The 25,899-nt window shown below is 46.2% G+C and overlaps 1 protein-coding gene across 1 annotated transcript; it reads right to left on the bottom strand.

Annotated features, from left to right (window-relative positions):
* Window positions 1-389: 389 nt before the first annotated feature.
* Window positions 390-25,753, bottom strand: Klf9 (Kruppel-like factor 9). The gene is made up of 2 exons (XM_013018460.1): window positions 25,032-25,753; window positions 390-3,022 (listed from the first exon to the last, which is right to left on the bottom strand). Exons 1-2 carry the CDS (start codon window positions 25,516-25,518, stop codon window positions 2,793-2,795), a joined length of 717 nt encoding a protein of 238 aa, XP_012873914.1. The 5' UTR covers window positions 25,519-25,753; the 3' UTR covers window positions 390-2,792.
* Window positions 25,754-25,899: the final 146 nt, after the last annotated feature.

Here is a 25,899-nt window from a genome sequence, read left to right as displayed (position 1 = left end):
CATAGTTTTAGTGTTCAACGAACTCTAGTAGTTCTACTTGAACCATATTGAGACATAGTAAATCTAATTAGAATGCTGGCTCCTGTTTTGTGATATTGTAAAACAGGATTTATCACAAAGAATAAAAAGCCTTGAGTTGGTACATTACGTTACTCTAACATATAAGAGAATATCAAATGTCTGTCAACAGCTGGAAAAGGCAAGTAGCAACTCTTTTGGGAAGTAAATTGTGCATTTTTTTTTTCTCTTAAAACAAGTTGCTGTTTAAGTGCTTGATAAAAGCCACGGATAGATTTACTCCTGAAACAGTAACGATTGTCTTTCACTGACTTGACTTTGTTTTTCTTCCTTTCTTTCTGTGAGGGGAAAGCTGAAGTTGTTGGGTTGGTTTTTATTTTTGTTTTTTTCTTTTTCTTGTTTTTTTTTTTACAAGTTAGCAAGTTGCTAGGCAACCCCAAACTCCTCACTTCCGGAAAAAGGCAGCATGCAGAGTATCCGAAGCACAGCCTTTCTGTGAGCTCAGAAATAGGCAGCCTAACCTATTTCGTATGGAAGAACAGATGTCCTTAAAACTTATTTTGGACACAGAAATTAAAATTTGGTTTAAAATAAGCGTTTCAAAAATCTGAAACAGAGGTAGAAAGTGTTCTTTATTTTTCCTGACATGTTTTCTCGTGAGAAAACACTTTCCTTTTTTTTTTCTTTTTTGTTTTTTTTTTTTAAGCCCATGGACTGCTCCCAGATCCTCATGTTAAAAGGAGTTCTCTTGTTAGAACTACTAATAGAACTACATCGATTAAACAAAGAGAAAAAGAAAAGAAAAGAAAAACACCGTGCTAGCGATGGCTGTTGTATTGGAAGTCGGAGTCAGCTGTGACTTGCCCCTATAGGAGCCCCTGGTTCTAGGTGAAGCATGCGTTGGATGAAAGAATGGAGTTCGTGGACAGGGAGCACCTTGCAATTACATAATATATTTGTGAGCACATGGGTCTACTAGAATGCACCATTAGCTCCCTGTTTGGATCACCAGAAAGTGTTATTTCTGAAGAAGAAAAAAAAAATGTAAACATTTTCCCCATGATCACTGCTGACTCCCTGTATTTGAGGTTGTTTTTTTCCTTTCTTTTTCTTCTTTCTCTTTTATTTGCTGTAAGGATAGTTTCAAACTGTGAACACTCAAGTTGGTTTTTCTGGCATGTCAAGGCCAAAATGAAGTTCTTGGTAAATGGCGTAGTATGGATGGATGTAGTGGTTCAGGCCTCTGTGGACACCTAGATGCACCCTGCGGTGGCGAGGTTATTTGATGGGGGTGTGATTTCATTTGCCTACAGTCACTTTGCCGTCGCCTCTGAAATCACTGTGGTATTTTCCCTTTGCTTCTAGGGGCACCTTTTTTAAAAAAAGTTTTTTTTTCATATTTCAGCTCCCTTTCCTTGGCTATAACTCTTGTACCTGACAGTGGAAGTTTTATAGGAAGATGAGAAGGAAATAGACTAGCACTCCTCCTCACTCCAAACAATAACAACAACAATAACAGCAACAACAAAACAAAAAAAAAAGAATCAGGTGTTTCCAAGCCTGGTCAGTGTTCTGCACCCATTCAGTTAACACCGGACAGGGTTGGAAGTTTTCTCTCTCTCTCTCTCTTAGTGGTATTGTGGTAGAAGATGATGATAACCAGACGAGTTCATAGAGTTAAAAGTGTACTTTGTATTTTGAAAAATGCTACCCACCCTCTTCCCTCAGCTTGTGTGGTGTGTATTCTGCCCTCACGTCTCTGCCATGGTTTCTTAGAGAAACATGTACAAGAAGCAGATCAGAACATGATGCCAAAATAGAACGTCTGCTTCTAGCCTCAACACATGTATTTAACTGAATGTATCCTCTGCATTAGAAAAGAAAAGTGCAGATTATGTTCAAGATTCATACAAAGCAAGGTGTGTAAGTTCCGTTCTTAGCCTAACCCTTTGCAGGTTTGCCTTGATTAGTACAAAAATCAGACTCTGCTTACCCATGGACTGGAAGTAACTTGGTTTGTTTTTCAAGTCTTTAGATGACAGACCATGCTGGAAAGAGGTGTGCTCTTGCTTGCATAAAGACAGCTGTGCTATGGAGTTGTTGTTCTCATGGATAATTTTTTTTGTTGGTTTTTGTGTGTGTGTGTGTGTGTGTGTGTTTAAATCTCAAAAAGTTAACGTGATTCAAGAGAGTGTTTTTTTGCTAAAAACAAACGGAAGCACACTCATCATTACATTAAAAAGGAAGAAAACAATTCTGAGGGACAGCAAGCAGAAAGGGTCCAGAATGTCTGTGACTGCCACAGATCAACTCACCCAGCCATACCTATGTACACCAGTGTGAATCTCTTCAAACATTCTACCCCAGTCTTGGCCTTGTTCCTCTCCCCCACACTCCCCTCCACCCCAAAAAGAAAACAAAGGAAGTGAGGGGAGAAAAAAAAAACACATTACACCCCCTCCCCCAAAGCATTTGCCCACCTTCCCACAGTCAAAGCTGGGGTTCGGGGCTGCTGTCCGCAATGGGGAGCACGTGTGGACTTTGATCTCAGGCTACCATGTGCTTCTTTAAAACCAGACAATGTAGTGGGTTGGGGGGGGGGAGGTTGGAGGAGAAGAAAAAATCAGAAATCATTGATCAGAGGGCAGAGAATGTCCACTGTGGGTGGGCGCGCCTCTGCTGGGGCTGGGTGTCCATGGTGTCCATCTCGTTTCCTGGGTGTCGTTTTGTCCTTCTGGGGTCCAATCCCTCCCTGGCTGGCGGCGGGTAGCACCTCACAAAGGGCTGGCCAGGGCCTTTTTCGACCGCTTGATCATGCTGGGGTGGAACTCGGTGTGCCGCCGGGCATGCTTGGTGAGGTGGTCACTGCGCATGAAGCGCTTTTCGCACAGCGGGCAGCGGAACTGCTTCTCCCCGGTGTGGGTCCGGTAGTGGCGGGTCAGCTCATCTGAACGCGAGAACTTTTTAAGGCAGTCTGGCCACGTGCAGGGAAAGGGTCGCTCACCTACAGGGAGGGCGAGGGAGACAGGACAGGGTCAGGACTCAGCCGAGCGTGCCAAACGTGCATACTATCCCCACCACCCCCTCCCCTGGCTGGAAGTTCGAATCTCCCCAGCACCGCCTCGGAATGCGCTGTGGGTTCTGTTATCTCTTGGTTCAACCAGTGGCTGCAAGGAAAAATGTCCCTAAGAATCATTAAAAGGAGACAAGACAGACAGAAAAGCTGGACACCGGAAGCGCACTCCTGTAATCCAAACTACTTTAGAGGTGGAGATCTCAAGATGGTTCAAAGCCAGCTCTGGGCCAGGAAAGTCCATGAGGCCAGAAAGTAGAGCTGTGGCTCAAGTGGGAGAGCACCATCTTTAAATGAAAAAGTGAAGGGAAGCATCCTGGGCCCTGAGTTCAAGTCTCAGTATAGACCCAAAAATAAATTAAAATATTTAATGTTTTTCCTTTTTTGTTTTTAATTTCAGAGGGACTATGACTAAGCTACGCCCCCAGCAAGAAATGAAGAAATGTCTCTGTGCAGAACATACCGCTGAATAACGTCTGGTCATTATTTTCCATATTCACAGGATAATGACTATTAATATAGTATTGACATTGTCACGGCTAATAAGCAAGTGAAAGATGATTAAAAGTACATCCCTTTTATCCAGATAACTTGCATGCTATGTACAGGACTTTGCATCTAAGGATTTTGGTGTGTAAGGGGTCTTGGGATAAATGTCCTGAGGAACAGATCTTGAACAAGGTAATAAAGGTTAAATGACATCATTGGGGAAGGCCTTCAGCCAATGGCTGTGTCCTAAGACACACTGATAGGCAGTTGGGTAAGTTCCTTTGAAGACAGGGAGAAAGGAGCCACCTATAGGGAGAGAGGCTTCAGGCTGAAGCAACTCAGCTGACAACTTGACCTTGAAGTTCGAGCAGGAAATCACACATTTCTACTGTGTAAGCCACCAGTCTATGGCTCTTTGTTACAACAGCCTAGCAAACTTCAGACAAGGAGGAAATAGTCAAGAGCCATCTTCTCTAAGCAAGTAAGCGCGGCAATTTACAGCTAAGGGGAATTGTGATGATTATTTTTGGATTTTATTCTAGAGATGCGGGTCTCAGGATTTCCTCCGGAGTCCAAAGGCTGAGTCCTTTGTTAAAAGTGCCTGGCGTCTTAGAAGTGAACACAACAGAGGCCATTGGTCCAACCAACCTCCCCCTTGGAACAGGCATTTCTCTTTGAGATTTCCAGAGCTGGCGATCTGTCTAAGAGACACAGTGTCAGGAAGCGCTGCACCTGGTGAGGGAGCTGGGCTGTGCCCAAGCATCGTTGCTGCCTAGCTTTACTGATGTGAAATCTGCCTTCCTGCAGGGGACCATATTCTAAGCCATTCGTGTCATAGCATGAAAAGTACGGATTCCCTCGGCCTCATCGTATCCCTTTAAATGCTCAAAGACGGCGATCATGTCTTCTTCCAATCTTCTCTCTTGTAGACGAAACAATCCCAATCTATTCCACACTCCTTCCCACAAAAGAAATAGCATTATGAAAAAAAAATTAGCCACAGAGAGCACTAAGAGCTTTCCGTGCATTATCTCTCCACATTCTCACAGGATACTCTGGAGAGAATGACCTATATTTTACGCATGAGAAAATGGAGACTTGGATGGTCAGACTGACTTGCTCGGGATCACACAACGAGAAAGCAGAACCATGGTGATGCACGTTGGCAAGCTGGGCACTCTGGAGGCTGAAACAGAAATAGAATTCAAGGCCAAGCCGGGCTACAGGGAAGATCCTGTTGTATTCATTTCGCATGTGGCTAAACTCTCCCTGCAAGATATGCTGAGGCCAGCATTAAGGGTCCCAATCCTGACCAAGGTGAAGACAAGGCCAGGACCTGTGTCTTACTATGGAAAGCACATATACAAGCAAAAACAACACACACACACACAAAAACCCCACAAAAAAAAAAAAAAACAAAAAAACCAGAACAAGCCGGTTCAGATAAGAACCTTAATTGCTCTCTTGTGTCTGTCTACACCCTGCTCTGGAACTGCCTGCCTACTCTTCACACCTTTGCAAGCACAACTAAAAGCAGCTGCTTGTAGACATTGGGCACACAGGCTCCCATTTCCCCAGAACTCTCCAAACACGCCTTTGGAAGATGTGAGGAATGAATATATATATTCACTCCTGTTCCAGCCTTCCCGGAATCTGCCAGCAAGAAGCTGCAGAGTCTGGGAGCTGTCCAGCAGGAGACATCTAAGTCATGGGGTAATTTTCTCTTTTCTTCAACCCCCTTACTGTCTTCACCTGTGCTCATGAGAGAGAACAGTAAAATCAAATCAACCATTCGAGCTGCTTTGTGACTCCATGAGCAAGCAAAACATGGGCCTAAGGCTCAAACAACCTAGGCAGTCTCTACATACAAGCTGAAGTCTAAACCCTCACTCAACCCTGGCCTGAAAAGCAAACCAACAAATGTTGGGAACTCCTCAAGGTGGATGGAAGCTAGAGGTAGATGTTCCTGGGGGATTAGAAAGAAAGCAACAGCGATGCTCTTGCTTTAAAAAAAAAAAAAAGTCCCACAAAGCCACGAAGCTGAAAACTATACTTTCCCAACTTGTATTGGATAAACATTGCCGTACCCACTGCAACAGGACTTTGAGCAACCTGTCATGACCCCAATAAAGCTGAGCTTCTTGAGGCAAGGGAAATGTCACCGCTGATTTTTGTCTTCGTCATACTGCAGTGTTTCTAACTGTCCAAGCTTACGTACAGTCACCCCACGGAACCTGCCGGGGACGGGCTCCAGGACTTCCTGTTACATGAGTACCAAAACCCAAGGATGCTCAAGTCCTTCATGGAAACTAGTTTAGCATATTGACATGTAGCCCAAGTACATCTTATACACTTTAAATGATCTTATATACCTAGCAGAAGGTAAGTATATCTAATAGAGTATACCTAATAGAAGGTAAGTGCTATTTAAATATTTGCTACACTGTAGTGTTCAGAAATGGCAAGGAAAAACGTATGTACAGCTAGTCTTGTCCTGAGTATTTTTGATTTGCAGTCAGATTCTCTACTGGTACAGAATGGTGGCTGTGAATGCATGTGTGTGTGTATGTGTGCATGTATGTACAGGCATGTGTTGTGTGTGTGCATTCACTGATATACTTTATCTTTTTGTACTATAGGTCCGTCATGTCAATCAAAACCTTCTTAGATATTCTAAATTCCTGGAGAAGGGGCTGGGAATGTGGCTTAGTGGTACAGTGATTGCTTAGCGTGCATGAAGTACTGGGTTCAATTCCTCAGTACCAAATATACAGAAAAAGCCAGAAGTGGCACTGTGGCTCAATTGGTAGAGTGCTAGCCTTGAGCAAAAGCAGCTCAGGGACAGTACCCAGGCCCTGAGTTCAAGCCCCAGGACTGGCAATAAATTAATAAATTCCTGGAGAAGACTTCTGGGCTATTCTAAAATTGGATTGCACCAAAATTCTTTTTAACTCCACAGAAGCATCTATGGGGGAGAGGGGAGGGACGTTCTAAACATGTCATATTTTAAATATAGTAAGAAAAGATACACTGAGGGCATAGAACTCATATAATAAGTCCCAGAGAAGAAAAGAAATTCTCCTTCTTAGATCCCTCTTTCTACTGCTTTGTAACATGAAGGCAAAAAAAAATGGTACAAAGGCCAGGCATGGTGCCACATTCCTATAATCCCAGCATTTGAAAGACCCCTCTTAGCTAGAAAGGGACACCTGCCTCACCAACAATTACCCTTCTCCCATATCTGCCCCCCAAAAGGCAGAACTCAGTATTTTCCCAATGCTTCTTAGGAGCCCAAAACTGTCAGAAGTGTTTTGTTGGAGGTATGGTCCTATAGTTTAGTCCATGCATTTGTGTCTTTCAACTGAGTTATAAGAAGAAGGAATTGATTTATCTGAGGAGATCTGTAGGGGAGAAGCATTCTGCTATAAACTAGAATTATAAAGGACTAGACAGTCCCTCTGTGTTAGGAACGGGACTTCTAATGAGTGCATGTATTAAGATGATGGCAGACCAAAGCTGATCTGGACAAAAGCACAAGACTTAGTCTGAAAAATAATTACAACAAGATGGTTAGGGGGGGCTCCAATGGAAGTGGGCGTGGCCTGCCAAATAAACTTGAGGTCAGAGGTCAAACCACAGTACAGGAGGAAAAAAAGTTGATAGTGTCATCAGGACTTATTCCTACAGAATTCATTTCCAATCTAGCGCATGGCTCATCATCACTCTGTGATCTTTGTCCTTGCTTCTAATCCAGAGGCTGTCATTAATCTGGCATCCTCATCCCTGAAACGATTCAGAGAGAAAGGAGGGACACCCACGGAGAAAATCAAGAGCCAAGAACAGCCTTTGTTAGACTCACTTAGCTTGAATAACTCAAGCTAACAGTTTCTAAGCCTGTAACAAAGATCTGCTTGGAAATGAGTTGCTAGCGTAAAAGCCCAAGGATCATTTTGATTCCTCTGGAATCCTCTGAAAAAAGCATTAGGCACTTTTGGCCACAAGTTGTCTAAACCAGGGGTTAGCAAACTACAGTCCATTTGCCTACCATGAGCCAAGACCAAATGGTTGAAAAAAAAGCATAAAAAAGAATAATAGCTCATGACATGAGAAAGTTGACTGCAAAGCTTCATGATCAGGGCATGTTGGTGGCTAGCTGATGTGGAGGATTGAGATTTGAGGTCATCCTGGACAGGAAAGTTCATGAGACTCTTATCTCCAAAGAACTTCCGAAAAGTTGGAAGTAAAGCTCAAGTGGTAGATTTCTATTCTTGATTAACAATGCTTAGGAGAAGCACCCAGGCCCTGAGTTCAAGCACCAGGACTGGATCACACATACAAAACCAAAGCTTCATGATCATATATAAAACTGTATTGGAAACAACTCACTGGAGTTCATGTACTGTCTACAGTTGCTCTTTCTCCTCCACGACAACGGTGGACTGAGAATGTCTGACCCACAAAGAAGGTTGGCTGACTGCTGATCTTAACCAGAAGATTTGAATGTCTATGTTAGGTTGTACAGAGAGTTTGTAAATTCAAATATCTTCAGAAGCCAGACACATAATAAAATGTGTAAAATGCGAGGTATACAGACCACAGGTCATGGTGGAATCCATGGTCAGCTGATGAGTGCTTTCCCACTGAGAGACACTTTGCAATTAAAAAGCATGGTCACAGCCAGTGGTGTTTGTGTACACGCAGGCTGGATTCTGCTTGGGAACCTATCATTTGCTCCCCTTTAAGCAACTCTTCCAGGTGGGTGCTGTCAATACACACCTGTAATCCTAGCTGCTTTAGGAGGCTGAAATCTGAGGATTGTGGTTCAAACTCAGCCCAGGGAGGAAAGTCCATGAGGTTCTTTATCTCCAATTAACTAAAAGCCAGAAATGGAGCTGCAGTTCAAAGTGCACTAGCCTTGAGCACAAAAACTCAGTGATAGTGTCCAGGCCCTGAGTTCAAGCCCCAAGACCAACACACTCACACACACACACACACACACACACACACATCTCTTTGCTCATAGTAATTAACGAGAAACAATAATAAAGTATCAGCAAGAAAATGAAACCACTGAGGATGTTGCTCCATCGTACAGTGCTGCCTCATGAGTTTAGGAAGCTGAAGAAGGAGAATTCCTGGTTCGAGTCCAGTTCTGGCCATATAGCATGACCCTGTCTCAAGAAATGAGAGAGGTGGGGCGGGGCGGGGGGGGGGAGATCGGGAAGGAAGAAAAAGAAATGAAAAGAGAAGAGAGGGAAAGAAAGAGAGGGAGGGAGGGAGGGAGAGAGAAAGGACATGTGATTGCAACTAAGAAAGTATGGAATGGGAAAATCATGTAGAGAGAAGGGTGAACGGAACAGAGATGATGTACAGAGAATGAGAGTTTGTGACGTGACCTTCATTCCACGGACTGGGGGAAAACCAAATCAGTTCCTTTCCCTCTTCCACTCAGTGCAAAGGTCCAAAGGGGAGTTAGTCAACCCTTTTCATACCAAACATAGCACATGGCACCACTTAAGAGATTCCTTCCACTTATCTTCAGTATTAATGAGCGTTACCATCCTCCTAGGAGGAAAAAAAAAATAAGCTTGTGCCAATGCTTTATTTCTGGCCTTCACAGGAAAACACACCCAGAGGCAATGACACAATAAACTCTGCCTTACTGGAGCAGAGCTGTTAACAGCACAAGTTTCTCAGAGTTCTCATTATTTATACACCACTCCCCGCCCCTTCCAGCAACAAGCTAAGCACCTCATGCTGACAGACTCTGTTCAGAGGATAAAATAAACTCCATCTACTGAACTCTGCACAAAATGTGTAAACGGCTTTCTCTGTAGAGATAGACCAGGCCTCAAAATTCTCTTGGGCCTAGAGTGATAAGAGAGAGAGAGGTAGAGCAGGTCTGCTGGCCTGCAGAGAGCTCAATGCTTCTGAGAAGGAGCTTCCTCCTTACTGGTAAATAAGTAGATGTTATGGTTCAGATCTTAAATGTTCATCAAAGCCCCTTCGTGTTGTTAAAACGTTGATGTACCGATGATGGCCTGATTGCGAGGTAGTAGAACCTTTAGTTAATATTCCTACTAAAGTCTAGGCCAGAGCATGCGTACCCATTCCTATCATTAACATTAACATTGTTTAGGAAATGAATAGTGAATGAATTAGGTAAAGAAGTAACTGATAGGAAGGAGGAAGTTGTGAAATAAGAATTATTCACGTCTAGAATAACCTGCTACTTTGGAAATGCAACATATTTAGCTCAAAAATCTCCTATAAACTAATAGTTAAGATGTGCGACAGTGGCTCATACCTGTCATCCTAGCTACTCAGAAGGCTGAGATCAGAGGATCACAGGTTTGAAGCCAACCTGGGCAGGAAAGTCCCTGAGACTCTGATCTCCACTTAACCATCAGAGAACCAGACTTAGCGTTGTGCTTCAAAGTGGTAGAGTGCTAGCCTTGAGCAAAAAAGCTCAAGGACAATGCCAGCCCTGAGTTCCAAGCCCCAGGACTCACCAAAAACAAAAGTATATTCATAGGTGTAAATATATCCCAGAATGGTTAGGGTTATTTTTAAAAGTTACTCACAACCAGTTAGTATAATCCAAATGCTGAGTATTTAGGACTGGCAAGAAGGAACCATAACAATCTTGATATGGAAAGGAAGAAGAGCCCTTGCCTTGGTGTCTCACATCTATAATCCTAGATACTCAGGAAGTCGAGATCTGAGGACGGTGGTTTGAAGCCAGCCTAGACAGGCAAGTCCATGAGACTCCTAGCTCCAATTAACCACCAAAAGCCAGAGCTGTAGCTTAAGTGGTAGAGAGTCAGCCTTGAGCAAAAACAGCTCAGGGACAGTGCCCAGGCACTGAGGTTAAGCCCCAGGACCAGCACACACACACACACACATACACACACACACACACACACACACACACATACACACACACACACACACACACGAATGGAAGATTTCCCATGCTGCTACGTGTAAGACTCTATGGTGCAAATAAGGAACATCTGTGCCCACTCATGTATGAAGTGAACATACGAACATACACTAACTATAAGAATCTCTTGTTCTTAAGCTTCACGAAATTACTTCTGAAGTTCATCTGGAAGAATATGCTAAACTTGTCAAGAAACTTCTGTGAAAGAACAAATAATAAGCGAGCACTTGTAATATTAGTTATTAAAATGTATTATTAAAGCTGTAATAATTAAGATACTGAGATACCAGCACAGGGGAAGACAAATTGGTGAAGCCAAGCAGAGCTGAAAATAAAGTAAAAAAAAAAAATCTATAGAGATTTAGTAGATAGTAATGAGAGTATTTCAAATCAGTGAAGCAGAAACTGTTTAACTCTGTAGATAACAAGAGGTACTAGGTTGAAAAATAAATAAAGGTTCAATTTCGACCTCTACCTTACAGTTTTTCACTTAATTTCAGAAGGGCAATAAATATAAATGTAAAATAAATAAAATCATAATGGGGGCTGGGGACTCACGCCTGTAATCCTAGCTACTCAGGAAGCTGAGGTCTCAGAATTATGGTTCAAAGACAGCGTAGGCAGGAAAAGTCTATGAGATATACAGTTCAAAGCCAGTCGGGCAGACAAAGCCAAGAGACTATCTTCAAATAATCAGCAAAAAAGAAAGAAAATAGAAAAGAAGTCAAAACTCAGGCATAGCTCCAATGGTAGAGTGCCAGCTGTGAGTAAAAAATAAAAACTCCAATCAGAACCCAATGCCTTGAGTTCAAACCCTAGTACTGCATAACAAAAGAGACAGACAGACAGACCCACACAGAGAGACACACAAGAGAGAAATATAAAAATATACTCAAGCTCACAAGTACTCAATATTCACCAATTAAGACACAGGTAAAACAGTCTGTGGGGCTGGTGAAAATAGCATAGTTTGACCTTATTCCCACTGATGGAGCTATGTGGAGGAGTGGCACTCAGCTGGCTCCAGAGCCATCTGAGAATATTCTTCTGGAGATAATTTTCAGTAATAATTAATTCGGTAATAATTAGATAAGGACAGGGAAAGACACAGGGGCACCAACATTGCTCATAAGATTAGAACTTTGTCACAACTGAAATGCGCAAGAATAAGTAGCTGGTTTCACACAGCATAGTAGATCCAGATGGTGGAAGAGTAAGAACCTGTCAATATGGCGCCAGACAGCCAATGGAATGAAAAGGTATGAGGTATCTATCTCCTGCTAAGTGAGAATGGCAGGGTGTGGTCTGCGGTAACCAAGTGTGTGCGTCTGTGGAGAGAAAAATCCTAGAACACGATATACAAAATATGAATAATGAACTTTTGTCTGTGAGGAGATAAAGAGTAGCTTTCTACTTTCTGTCATCTTCCCCCAATATTTTCTAAGTTTTTGTGAGTACAAACCTAGGTACCGGTGGCTCACACCTGCAATCCTTGCTACTCAGGAGGCTGAGATCTGAGGATCATGGTTCGATGCAAGCCATGGAAGGAAAGGCCCTGAGATTCTTATCTCCACTTAGCCAGGAAAAAGTCCAAAGTAGGGGGTATGGCTCAAGTGGTAGAGAACCAGCCTTGAGGTCCTAAGTTTAAGCCATAGGCACACACACACAAAATTGAGTATTAAAAAAATGAGAAAAGGGACTGGGAAGGTGGCTCAATGGTAGAGTGCTTGCCTTGTATGCATGAGGCCCTGGGTTCCATTCCTCAGCACCACATAAGCAGAAAAAGCCAGAAGTGGCGCTGTGGCTCAAATGGTAGAGCACCCTAGCCTTGAGCTGAAGAGCTGAGGGACAGCGCCCAGGCCGAGTTCAGGCCCCACAACTGCAAAAAAAAAAAAGTACAAATTTCTTTGATAAGAAAAAGTTCTTTAAAAATTAATTTTAAGAGTTGGGAATGTGGCTTAGGGGTAGAGTGCTTGCTTAGCATGCATGAAGCTCCGGCTTCGATTCCTCAGTACCACATAAACAGAAAAAGCCAGAAGTAGGACCATGGCTCAAGTGGTACAATGCTAGCCTTGAGTAAAAGAAGCTCAGGGACAGTGCCCAGGCCCTGAGTTCAAGCCCCAGGACTGGCAAAAATAATAATAATAATTTTAAAAATTAGTATGTTAAAAATATGTTTAAGAGCAACTTGGCTACATAGTGATACCCTGCCTCAAGACAAACACATAAATAATGTCCTCTGGTGAGGACAGGAGATGCATGATCTACCTTTCAAGAAGATATTTTTATTATCTTTAAGTAGTTGTACACAGCACTTGGCATTCAACGGCACTGTTTATGAATACAATGCATCTTGATCGATGTTGACTTGCCTTTCACTGAGAAATTAGTAAGACAATTGGGACACTGCAGGTGTCCAGGAGCCAAGAACTAAGAGTCACTGTTTCCTATTCAAGCAAATCGTAAGAAATTTTCTGAACGTGCATCTGTTTTCTCATTCCTTTGCTTCTTTCCCCACTTTTTCTATATGAACATGACCTTAAAGCAGACAGAACCAAGCTTATTTTCCTCATTCCCTTCTTTTTTTCTTCTTCCCTCCCATCCTTCCCTCCCTCCCTTCTTCCCTTCTTCCTTCCTTCCCTGGCTAGATTTACAAACAGTAGTGACAAGGTTACTCAGGCAAGAGTGATAAAGTGGTAAAGAAATACAAAGATCCAATTCCAACAAAGCATACCTTGGTGGGGCATACAAGCTACACAGGCAAGCCCAGACCATGCTGTTCAGAGCCATCTGGCCTCCCTCTCCCACAGAACAGCAACATGGACTTGGAGATGCACAACTTGAACCGTTGTTTTTATGCGATTCTCCATCATCCTCAACCATCCTTGGCTACAGAGTCCCACGTTCTCTGCGTAAATCATTTGGAGAAACCCCGGATTCAAAACAAACTAAGCAGGGTATGAAGCTCAGTGGGGTTAAGAACTTGCCTGGTATGTGCAAGACTCTGGATTTGATCCTCAGTACCACGAGAGAAAAAAAAAAAAAGACAAAGAAATCAAAAGCCTCCTGTTCACGGGAAATACCACTACATCTGTAAATTTCCGACGCATACAGCTTGTTGGCACTAAAAAAATAATCCTGAATGCCATTCCATTCGCAATGGCTCCCAGCCTTCCCTGAATCCCGTGATTCGGGTTCCTTTAATGTTTTATTTGTTGATTCCGCTGAGCCACTACAGAATGTGGATGAGAGGGTTGTTCCCCCCCCCCTGCCCTGCCTGGTCCCTGTATGTATCTGTGAAAAGGGAAGCAGCTTGTTCCTCATGGCAGGGTCTGAAACAGGAAATGGGTGCAGGTAACATCTGTCTAACATCTGTACGGCACTTCCTCACTCACGACCTTCACTGTGGAAGCAGCAAACGTGGCTACACATCGCTTGTGCCTCTTCAGCCTCAATGGAGTTTCTGACAGCAAGCTGCTGTCGTCCTGGTTGACTGCCAATCAAAGAGGGCAGACTCGGATTCTTAGCCTGTACGTGGCTTCTGTCTCGGCTAGAAGCAGTGTAGGGTGAAATGTGGGTCCTAAGTGGGCATTTTTTAAACACAAGATGTCACCCTATCCATTTTCCAGAGACCCCTACAAACATACAGGGAGTCCCTGAACCCCCAAAAGATCAGACCCAGATTAGCTGGTTCCCAAGCCAGTGTAGTTCCGCCACTGCATTTCGGGGAAAGATAAATAATGAATAATCCTCTAAGCACTGAACATTGAACCAGATATAAGCGCTTCATGACTAAATGACTTCAAGGACACAGGTTCCTTTAACCACTGGATTTGGGGGTGATTTTTAGGATCACTGAGTTCTAGACTTGTGTTTCAGAAGAAGCCGCTGCATGAGGCACGTGATTTGCTCAGTCTGCATTTCTAACAAGTTCTCCTTTGATACTGAAGCTGTAGATCTCAAGAGCACATAGTCAGGTGCTGAGGGCTCATGCCTGTAATCCTAGCTACTCAGGAGGCCGAGATCTGAGGATCGCTAGATCCTTGAAGCCAGTCCAGGCAGGAAAGTCCGTCTCGAACTAGCTACCAAAAAGAAAAACAACAACAAAATGGACACATGTTCTTTGTGGCTGAGGTATGATGGTCCCTGGGTCAGACGTGCACTTTTCACTTTGCAGTGTACAATGGCTTTGTCCAAATAAAGAAGACATTAAGGTCTCTTCAGTGCCCAGTGCTGTAGAGACAGGCTTGGGAAAATGCCCAGGAAAGACTACTGTTGTCTCTTCCATGTCACACCTAGAGCCTAAATAAACCCCCCACTTAGGAAGGCCCCGTTTAGTGGGATAGCTGCCAACAGGAGGGGATCGTGCATCCATGCATGCCTGGAAGATTTCTTCCCTTCCAAATGCAGAGAAAGGAGAAGAGCTACATGGTCCTGTTGGGAGAACACCACTGCAGAAAGACTGTGCTGCAGTGTCTGGGTTCTAACATGTGGAGCCTCATGCAGAAGTCCTCTCCAGCACAGAAAAAAGTCAGCATGTGGAGTGGGGACAGAAGCAGACGCACGGCAGCCACTGGCCATCACCAAGAGAGAAGGATGACAATGCCACTTGGACAGCCCTAGTATGGTCGCAGCACAATAGGTAAGCTCTCTGCCCACCGAGTAAGAGATCTTCCCCAGAGAAAGAGAGGCAAAGGGGCCTGCATGGGGATGGTAACTCTGATTTTGTGAATGTTTACCCCTAAAATGAGTGACATCTACTCGAGAAGTGACTGAGAAGCCTTGAACTGCCAAGATCAAGTTCTTTCCCAACAGAAGCAATGGAAAGACGATAGAGCCCGATGATCAGATGCCCACTCTCATCTACCGGCTGTATCCTACGTGAGGACTCAAGCAAGGGTGAGTGACGCTTTCCTAGCACGGCTTTCCCATCATCCGCTCTGGGATCCACCCATCGCTGGTACCGGGGTATGGCTGCCATGACCATAAATCCCACACATGGCTGCAGCAGCCGTGGTCAAACAGCTTTAACCTCTCTGTTCCCTAGTGGAGTAAGACCATTGCTTCTCGTGGTTTAGTGTTTAATCACCAAAGACCGCAAGTGCAGGTCTGAGCACTCAGTGATCATGAAAGAACCTCCCTGGGCACTTTCCCAAAGGTGCCAGAGGAATGGCCCCCTCTGAAATTCAGGGCCATCCGCCCCCACCCCCATACTGGGATACTGGGAAGATTCAGATTCGGGGACCAGCCCTGCCCTTGCCCAACTCCTGCTGGGAAATCTTTGGCAAAGGCTTTGGCTCACCAGAGTAGCATTTGGTGGCTGGTCACAGGTATGGCTTGCAAGTAGAAAGAGGAGCTATTTGCTCGTCGTTCTGTTTTTGTTGGTTGGCTCATTTTGGAAGGGCTTCTTTGTCTTTGACCCAAGCTACCTTCAAACTCAAGACTCTCCTGCCTCACCCTTCTATAGTGCTGGGATTACAAGCATGCATCGTTACACCTGACTCAACTGTACTTATTTTCAGTAAAACCCATACTAATACAAAACTACAGTAGCATTATGGTAGCCCAGGGATTTAAGTCACTTTTAGGTGTTGTGAAAGTTACTTTGAAGCTGTACTTTGGGCCTTCTATATTTATTAGGGTGGTTTTGTTGAGAACTGTGCACACAGAATACACTGCAGGAACCACTATAGAAACAGCTCATCTTTGTACAATTTGCCCCTTTATCTATCAGCACATAGGGTAATAAAGGCTTGCATAAACATGATTCATTTCTGAGCATCACAATGAACAGTCTAGAGTTCAAATTTGTTCCCACAGGAGGCCTTTAGCTCTTGGACTTGGTGGTGCCTCCTCTGGAGGTCTGTAGGTGTGGGTCTAGGAAGCTGCCAAGACCCTTCTGTCCATTCACTTATGGCCCAGTGTTTCAATTAAACCCCGGAGACTGGAGAGAGAGTTGTCATTCCATTTTGTCACCTATTTTGTCAAGTTGCTCTTTGGAATACCTGGCTTGTGAGTCGAACTGGACTGCTGAGGGCATAGGTGTTAGATTTGCCTGTCTGGCATTTATCTCTACTTCTAGGTAATAAATAGCACAACCTTAAATTTCCTTTTGCAGCCCTTCTTTCTCTATGAAATTCTAGCTGGTGATCCTATGCCTCCAGCCCCAAGTGGTTGCATTTGACCCAGCCATACCACAATAGTTGATTTCAGGAGGGTAAGGGGCCCCACTTTGAGCTCATTCATAGGGCTGAAAACCTGGCACTTTTGCTAAAAGCATTGGGCTTGGCACACTATCTTTCTATGGGGCTTACCAAACTGGAGGGATATATCTAGCCAGCTTGAAGCCATCCTAGCGTCCTTCAGAAAGCTTGCCTATAGATGGGGCCTGAGTAAAAGGCAGCAAGGTCAAGCCATGGAGAGACCCTGAACACCTGCATCCAGTGATACCTGAAGCTGCAGCTTTCACACACATGTCTGTGTCTTGAACTCATAAAGCTCTAATTTTTCTTGAGCCCATTCAAGTTTGAATTCTATTGCTTGCAACCAAGAGTCCTAACAGAGCAATGGTTTCAAAACCGGGTTCCACTTGGATGGAAGCAACTTCTAAGTGACTACATAGTAAGTATGGTCAGAGTCCAAGATTCTGCTGACTTCCCTATTCAAGGTTCATGAAAACAACTTCATACAAGACTGAGGAAAACACTGAGTAGACAGCTGAAAATGGGCCGCTTTGGGGCTAAATCCAAGGGAGCCATGAAAAACATTGGTCTTCTTAGCAGAAATGCTGGGGTCCAGGGCAACAACTATTTGTGCACAACTTTAAGTACATAGAAACATGCTCAGAGGCTGCCAGTGGACGCTTGGACAAGGTTCACTAGGGTACCTCCTCCTAAGAAACAAGAATAACAATACCTTTCTCTCACACAAGATTGCTGGGGTTTAATTAATTAATTAGTTGTCTTTTCTTTTCTGGTACTGGGGATCGAACCGAGGACATTGCACTCGTTAGGCAAGCACTTTGCCACTGATCTACATCCCAGCCCAGGATTGCTGAGTTCTAATATGACACTTATGCAAACCATTAAGCTTGGACCCTTAACACAGAATTCACGTTAGATGCTACTGATATTACTATTACTCACAAAATCCAGTGTCCCTTAGCATTTAGCACACACAACAGTCTATCCATAAGATTTAAGAGCATGAGATGCTTCTGGAAGCATCTGGAATTCTCAGCATAACTTCCAGGAATCTCAAGGGCTTGTGGGCCCCATATGCAGATTGTTTTTAATTGTAACAATGCTCAACAGTTGGGGCCAGTAGCTAAAGTCTTCCAATATCTCATGTGAATAAGCCTCACAAGTCATGAACATGTTATTACTGAACTCCATTTCAGAGATGAGAAAACAGAGACTCCGAGAAAAGCGTTGCTTCGTTCTGAGAGAGGAAAGCAGGATTCAAACCCACCTACAGCTAGGGATGCTGAGAGCTGACCTCTTGACCTCTCTACTGAAGGTGAAGGCTACTCACATTCGAGTCTGCTAAGGTGGACTGGTCTCTTGGGGTCAGTAACAAGCAGCTCAAACCCTACTCTCCTTTGACCATTGTCCTAGCAGGGCAGGATCCCCTGAAGACAGACACACTGAAGTCTCCATCCCATTTCTCTGAGCAAGGAAGAGCTGCAAGATTCCTTCTAGAATGAAAATGCCTACCACCACCACCTCCAAGCAGGCCTTTGAGATCCATCCTGACTAGTGGCTCCGTTTGGGTTCAAGTCCTCACAGGGGCATTCACTTCCACGAAGATGGGGGTTCAATTCCAAGAATAATGGTTACACTTCATCCACCACAAATCGCTGAGGCTGGTCATTAATTTTGTCCACTCGAGCTCTCCTCCCTTTTTTAAACTATTCCAATGTCTTCACTTTTTCAAAAGACTCGCTCTGTTCAGTCAGGAATGAATTCCATTCTCCTGTTTAAGTTTATGATCATTCTCAATTTTACTTTCATTTACTTATTTATTGTCTTGGGGCTTGAACCCGGGGCCTGGGCACTGTCCCAGATCTTCTGTTTTGCTCAAGGCTAGTACCACATGAGCCACAGGACCGCTTCTGGCTTTTTCTTAGTTTATTAGAGATAAGACTTGTCAAGTTCTTGTCTGCCCAGGATGGCTTCAAACTGCCATCCTCAGATCTCAGCCTCCAGAGTAGCTAGGATTTCTAACATGAGTCACCAGCACCTGCCCCTCTCAGTTTTATTTAAAAATAGAAACAAAGAATTAGAGGCTGGGGATGAATGGTTTGATGGTAAGAATGCTTGAGACCCAGTTCCATCCCTAGCACTGTGGTATATAAATTAATTAATGAATTAATGCAAAGAGCCAACAACTCTGATCTTAACTGGTGATGAACTGCTTCTGGTAGCTCTAGAACCTTGAGAGTTCAGGTCCAGATTCTCAATTCCCATCTAAGGATTTCAGAGTCTAGCAAGGTTGGTGGTAAACTACAAAGAAAAGGGCACCCTGCAGACACACCCACTGGCACAAGGCGGCTCTGGGCACAAATGCAAATCAGTGCCTTGGAAGGCCTCACACAAATGGATGCTTATTTTCTTCCCAGGGATCTTGTGTTCATGAATAATAATGTTAGACCCATTATTTGCTGAGGGGACTGCTTGAGGCCAGGACATGTTTACTCTTGGCCTTAATGCACCAAGAAAGGTATCAAAGTTTTTGTCGGAGTCCAGGAAGGGAGATTCAGTGTGTTGTTCTGGTAACCAAAGGCAAAAGCCATGGCTAAACAACTCGACCTCTGCCCCCTTTCACTTGGTTAATTCCATGAAGCAGCTCTTTTAAACTCAGGTTAAAAAGAAAGAAAGAAAAGAAAGAAAAAGGATACCACAGATTAAAATCATCAGGAGGTCATAGGAAAAGAATCCACAATGAAGGGAGAGCTCCTGAGCATGCACTAACTGAAACATGCCCGAAGTAAAAGGCTTCAGCATCCTCTACTTGGGAACTCCTTCCGGGTCCGTAGGCTCTGGTATGCTGCTGAGGAAAGAGGCTCCGAAAGATGACAGGACCGGCCCAGATTCATACTCTAGTCATAGCAGACTGGTGGCTCTCAAGTCCCGGAAGTCTGTTCCCAACCCTTCCCCAAGACCCCCTAAATGTTTAAACGAATGTATCCTCAATCTCTCTAAGAGGATGGGCACATGCTCTTTAAAAAAAAAACAAAAGGGGCTGGGAAGGTGGCTTAGTGGTAGAGCGCTTGCCTTGCATGCCTGAGGCCCTGGGTTCGATTCCTCAGCACCACATAAGCAAAAAGAAAAAAGCCGGAAGTGGCGCTGTGGCTCAAGTGGTAGAGTGCTAGCCTTGAGCTGAAGAGCTGAGGGACAGTTCCCAGGCCCAGAGTTCAGGCCGGACCCCCCCCCAAAAAAAAAACAGTTAGACAAAATGATGGATGAGATGACCTCTCAAGGTCACCTCCAACCTCCAAGTTCCATCCTTTCGATACTGACAATTGCTGTCACCAAGTGTTTATACCTATGGACTTTCAACCAAAATGTGGGACCGACCAGGGTGCTCCAGGACCACTGATTGAGGATAGCTCCCTTTTTAACCATCTATGGCTTTTTCTGCTTTCTTTTCCCCCTTCTTTTTGCCTCTCATTTGTGTGTGTGTGTGTGTTGCATAGAAACAGAAAGTGCCTTTGTACCAATTACTAGGCATTAATTTACTCTGTTCAGTGGGCGCTGGGTTTGCTAGAGAAACATTAGGGAAGGGTGGGAGGTGAGGTGTGTAGGAGGTTTCTAGCTGGAGAAGCATTGCATGATGCAAGCTCTTGAGAACAGATGAGAGAGAGAGAGGGAGGGAGGGAGGGAGGGAGGGAGAGAGGAGAGCGAGAGATCCAGAAGATTTGGAAATCAAGACTAACAAGAACAGCAGAAATGTGTGTTTTACTTTTTTTTTTCCTCTAATCAAGAATGCTAATGACCACAAAGCATTCAGAGATTCAACTGCTGGGCTAGAAAGCAGGTTCTCACCAGACCACGCCTGTGGTTAGAGGGGCTCCTGAAAGAATAAGTTCTGGGAAATCACCCGCCACTTCTCTCAATGAACTTATTAGGGAAGACCATCATCAGCCGCTTTCCCAATATGTCACGTGATGTTTTCCCCTGGGAATTTCAACTTGGGAATTTCCCACAGACTATGCAGAATGACTGGTTCTTGAGACAGACGTCAGCAATTGAGACAGGAATGCAAATCTGACCCCAAATCCAAGGATTCCACTCCCTTAGGTTCTATCTTTGCCTCGGACAGTAATGGGATAGCCCCATTCAGAGGGTCTTGTTTATCTGGAGCCTTCTTTCCCTCCCAGAGTTCCCACTCCCACCTCCTTTCCCTCTTCACCATCCAACGCCTCTGGGAGGAAAGTCAAGGAAATGACCTGTGTGCACTATAATTTTACTCCAGTTGCGCTTTCTGCTGAGAAGCACACATGCAGCCAGCCTTGCAGAAGCCAAGGCAACTACTTTCGCAGTGCTAGAGCAGATTAGCTGCAGACAAGAAAGAAATGAGGGGGGAAAGCTGGGCGCTGGTGGCTCATGCCTGTAAATTCTAGCTAGCTATGCAGGAAGCTGAGATCCAAAGATCATGAGCCAATCTAGGCAAAAAATGTTTGTGATCCTCTTGTGAGCCTCCAACTGGCCAGCAAAAAGCCAGAAGTAGGTGTGTAGCGTAAGTGGGTGTGGCCTAACTTCTGTGCCAATCTTGAGAGACAAAGCCAAGTGAGAGTGTGAGGCCATGACTTTAAGCCTTAGTGTACACACACACACACACACACACACACACACACACACACACACAGAGGAAATGAGGAAGAACAGGTAATGGTCCTCCCACAAGAACTGCCATGGTCTTCCTTCCCTAGGAGAGATTTTAGCTGTAGAGCTGTAAGGCCATCTTTCCCTGGATTCAACTGAGTTTTCCTCTCTTGTTTGAAACTCAAAAGCAAAACTTGTGCAAGCTTAGGAACATATCCCTTAAGCTGAGCTGTCATTGCTCTTTAACAGGACTCTTGAAAGTGAGCGTAGACAGTCCTACTGGGTATGGGTGGGGTGACATCATCCCCAAGGGGGTAAAATTTACTTCTTTGGTAAGTGTAAACAATCTTACCTATTATAATGATTTGTGTCCTTATAAAGGAGCAGGTCTATAAATAGCTCGATAATGTTGTGGTGGTATTAAAATTTCATGGGAGATGGGTTGGGCAGTTATAAAATTGTCTTGTCTCCTTGGGGGCGAGAATATGGGGGGGCGGGAGGTAGAGAAACAGTTACCTGGGTAAACCCCCTTTAGGCTTAGTCATGAATCCAATTTAAGGAAGCATGCCAGGTGTGAAATACCATTCCACATCCCCCTGGGGAGCCATGGGAAAGGAAATGGGCAAAGCAGACTTCCTTAGGGACTACCTTAGTACTTCCCTTCCACTCAGGCTGAGAGGAGAAAGTGACAAGGACTGGGAAATGCTTTTCGTGGGCTGCTGAGGCCTAGGGAGCAAGACTAGGATCTGGGCCCTGCTTGGTATTGGTTCTGGTGCTGGAGAATAAACCCAGAGCCTTGGGCATGCAATGAATTACATTCCCAGTCCTGAGAGACAGTTCTCATCGCATAGCTGATGACACTAGACTCTTCTTAATCCAATAGTTGACTCCAAAGCTAGGGGTGTGGAATGCAATAGGCTTAGGGCAACCTGAGTTAGAGTTGGCCAGGAATGGTTGTAGAATTAATTTCCGAGTAGCAGATATCAGCTTCCGAGGGGGGAGATCGTACGAGTCCCTTCAGCCAGCAAGTCTAAGCATCGCAGGAAAATATTCAAATAGCAAAAAGAGAAATGAGCTACCACTTGAGGTTTTTGCACAATAACTGGTAAGCTTAGACTAGTCTCCTTGTATTGTATGTTAACAAGCCGGGGCTCCAAGTAGAGACTGCAAACCTAAATGCCAGCAGAGATCACGTAAACGATTAAAATAGGAAGGACATACATCTGTCATCCCAGCACTTGGGAAATTAAGGCCGGAGGATCTCACACTCACGCTGAAGGATCTCACACTCAAAGCCGCCCTGGCTGCACCATGAGACCTTGCCCCCTTCCCCCCACCCTGTCCCCCAGAGCACAAATTGCTCACTTTCACCCTAAAGACAAATCTGCAGAAGCCAGAAATCTGGACTTGTGCTCAGATCCTGATTTTTCGATGTTGGTAAGCAATGAAATTTTTATAAACCCTATGTGGGCCACAGCCAACAAATCTGCAACGCAAATTCAACAGCAGGCCTCCAGTTTGCAGCCTCTCAATCCAAGTCCCTTGCTTAGGCTCTTAGCACTAAGAGAAGGCAGCTCCGTCAGCCTCCACTGTGTCTTTCCTCACAGGACAGTATGGAAGGGGCTGCCCTGGATGAAAGGAAAATGTGTCCGAATGATTCAACTTCTAAAGCTGCTGGTTCATGGAAGGCTCTGTAAGGAAACTGGGGAGCAGGAGACTCTCCAGGGAACTGGTGAGTAGCAGGGAATCTGGGGGTGTGGCAAGCACCTTGGCTCTTGGGATCTTTACAGGAGGCAGGTAATTCCAGAACGCTAGCTTTGTGTCTACCTTCTGGAACCAGCAGAAACAAAAACAAAAAACCACTGAGATCTAACTTGAAGTTAACTGGAACTTCAGAGGTACGAAACAGGCTTCTGCCAATATCTAGAGAAGCTAAAGATTTTGCCCAACCATTTCCTGGGATGATAGAGCCATTCCCTTCCCACCCCTCCCCTGCTTTCCCCAACGTCAGTGTAAGACCTCTTCCATCACCATCTCACTAGTTTCAACAACAACAAATGACTGTAGCCTTTAAAACCAGACGAACATTTCTTTTGCTTCTTTTTTCCCCCGCATGGACTGTGCAAAAGGGTCTCCTGGAACAGCTAAGCCAACTTGCCTTATGGAGAATTAACGGGCAGCACGCAGACACGCACTCAGAAGCAGCCATTTCTATAAATGACTGAGCAAAGCACTCAGCTGCATGGCCCCAGAATGCTGGAAGCCCTCCTGTTCCTGAGTCAGACAGGCTCTGGAGCTCCTCAAGCCTCTGCAGCCCTTCACAGCTGCACCACTGGGCAGCTCCCTGAAGGAGAAAATGCCTTTGCTCAAGGTGGCAGTGCGGGGTGGACAGGAGCAACTGAACTCTGGGAACATGGCTGACACAGCCAGGCCCGCCCAGCAGCTGTTGGTGAGTAACACCCTCCATGAATACACACTCCTGCTTCACCCCCACCCCACAGCCACCCTAAAAATCACCCAAAGTGGGCATCTGCCTCTCATCAACCTCACAGACACAAACTTTCCAAGTTACTGTTTTAAGTGACAACCTCAAGGCTGATCCCCCAGGGAACCTGATTTGGCATTAATCACGGAGGAAATTCAGATTTATTTTGGTGCCAGCAGCCACCTCCACACGAATCTCTTCCAAAGGAAGAGGGTGTGTGTGGAGGGGGTGGGGGTAAGGGGGCAGCGACATAGCCTTTCTTTGAAAAAGCAAAGCAAAACAAGATGGAAAATCAGAATTTTGAAATGAAAGCCCCCCCCCTTGCCAGGGTCACTTTTCCAAAACACCTACCCATTACATCAACACACACGACAATAATAGTAAATCAATCCACCAAGAGCTTCGTGTCACAGGACACGGGGAGAACACATCCTGTGTCATCAGAAAACCAGGCCCAGCCCGAGGGATCCTTCGTGGACACTGTCAGACAACATGTCCACAAGCGGATAGATGCCAATGAGTCCCGTTCATGTTTACTAGAAACCACCAAGTGGGCAGACTCAACTCCCTGACCACCCCCCCCAGCCTGTCCTGCCCAGGTGGTGTCTGTCTGTCCATCCACTCAGGTGCCAGCAGGCCGCACCTCACTCCATTCTGGAGCCTTGACCTCTGGCTGAGACCACACCTCCACCAGAACCATCCACCTAGAGGTGGCCCGCGCCACCCAAGTCACGTGGAAACCACGCAGCCCTCGCAGCTTAGGGGTGGAAGCGAACCACCCCCACCCCCAGAGAGGAAAACAACAACAACAATAATAATAACCATAACAACAAAGACCCGCCATCCGATCCCTCCCGTCTTAAGCTTTCTCTTCCCAGGTGGAGGGGGGGGAGAGGGGGAGGACAGCAGCCCCACGGGGTGCGGCGGGGGAGGGGCGGGGCAGGCCCAGGGGCGGGGCGGGGCCCGGCTCCCCGCCGCGCCACGCACACACCGCACCGCACCGCACGGCCCAGCAGGGCAGAGTTTGCTCCCAGGTGGGGGGGGGGCGGGAGGGGGTAGGGAATCAATGAAGGAGCAAGTTCCAAGAATTCAACAGCAGCTCGGCCCACCACCCGGCCGGGGGGGGGGTCCCGTGCGCCCCTGGGGCGCTGGCCGGCCCGGGTCAGGGCCGGGGTCGGGGCGCGCGCGGCTAACCTGTATGCACTCTGTAATGGGCTTTGAGATGGGAGGATTTTCCATAGACTTTCCCACAGCCACTGTAGGGGCACTTGTGCCTCTTCTCGGAGGCGTGTTTCCCCTTCGCGGCCACGCCGGGGTGGAGGAGGGAGAGCGGGCTGGGCGCGCTGCCAGAATCCTGTCTCTCCTCGGGGCTGTGGGAAGGACTCGACCCAGATTCGGTGGTCACGTCGCTGTCGGAGCCCAGGTCGTCGTCGGGACTCTCCAGACTGTCGCTGCACACCGAGGGGGTCTGGATGGGCCGGTACTTGTTCAGGTCCAGTAAGCTCTTGGCGATGGTGACGAGCGTGCAGTAATCCTTCCAGGTGTCCCCCGGGTCGCCGTGCTCCTTGGTCCCCTCGCGCTCGGGATCCGGAACGCCCCCGTGCTCCGGTACCGCAGCGCGGTTCGAGATGGACACCAGACACTGGGCGGCCACGAAGTCCATATAGGCGGCCGCGGACATGGTGCGGGCGACGGGCGGCCCCGGCGCGGCCAAAGTTGACGGCGGCTGCGGAGCTCCGGCTCGCCCCGGGCCCTGGCCTCGGACGACTAAGCAGCGGCGCGGCGCGGCGCGGCGCGGTGCGGCCAAGGGGGCGGGGGCGCGGGCGCTTCCGACTCGCAGGAGCGCCGAGGCGACCTCAGCCCCTCATCTTTACGTAACCGGCAGCGCCTCCGCACGCAGCATCCACGGGCCCCGGGGCTCCTCCGCTCGCGCCGCCGCCGCCGCCGCCGCCCTGCCCGGCCCTGCCCCGCGCCGGGCGCGATCCCCCTCCGCCCTCCCCGACGGGCGCGCCGGCCTCGGCAAGCCGGTTCCCCTCTGGAACGCTGCCACACGTGGCGGTCG

This window comes from Dipodomys ordii, unplaced genomic scaffold (assembly GCF_000151885.1).
Source record: "Dipodomys ordii isolate 6190 unplaced genomic scaffold, Dord_2.0 Scaffold40, whole genome shotgun sequence".
NCBI classification, from domain to species: Eukaryota; Metazoa; Chordata; class Mammalia; order Rodentia; family Heteromyidae; genus Dipodomys; species Dipodomys ordii.
This window is presented reverse-complemented; position numbering and strand designations above follow the sequence as displayed.

Bases quoted from the DNA above. Each gene is read 5' to 3' on its own strand.
- Klf9 (XM_013018460.1), bottom strand. From the start codon at position 25,518: ATGTCCGCGGCCGCCTATATGGACTTCGTGGCCGCCCAGTGTCTGGTG. The intron at 3,023-25,031 runs GTTAGCCGCGCG...CCCTCCCTGTAG, and splicing joins CCATTACAGAGTGCATACAG to GTGAGCGACCCTTTCCCTGC.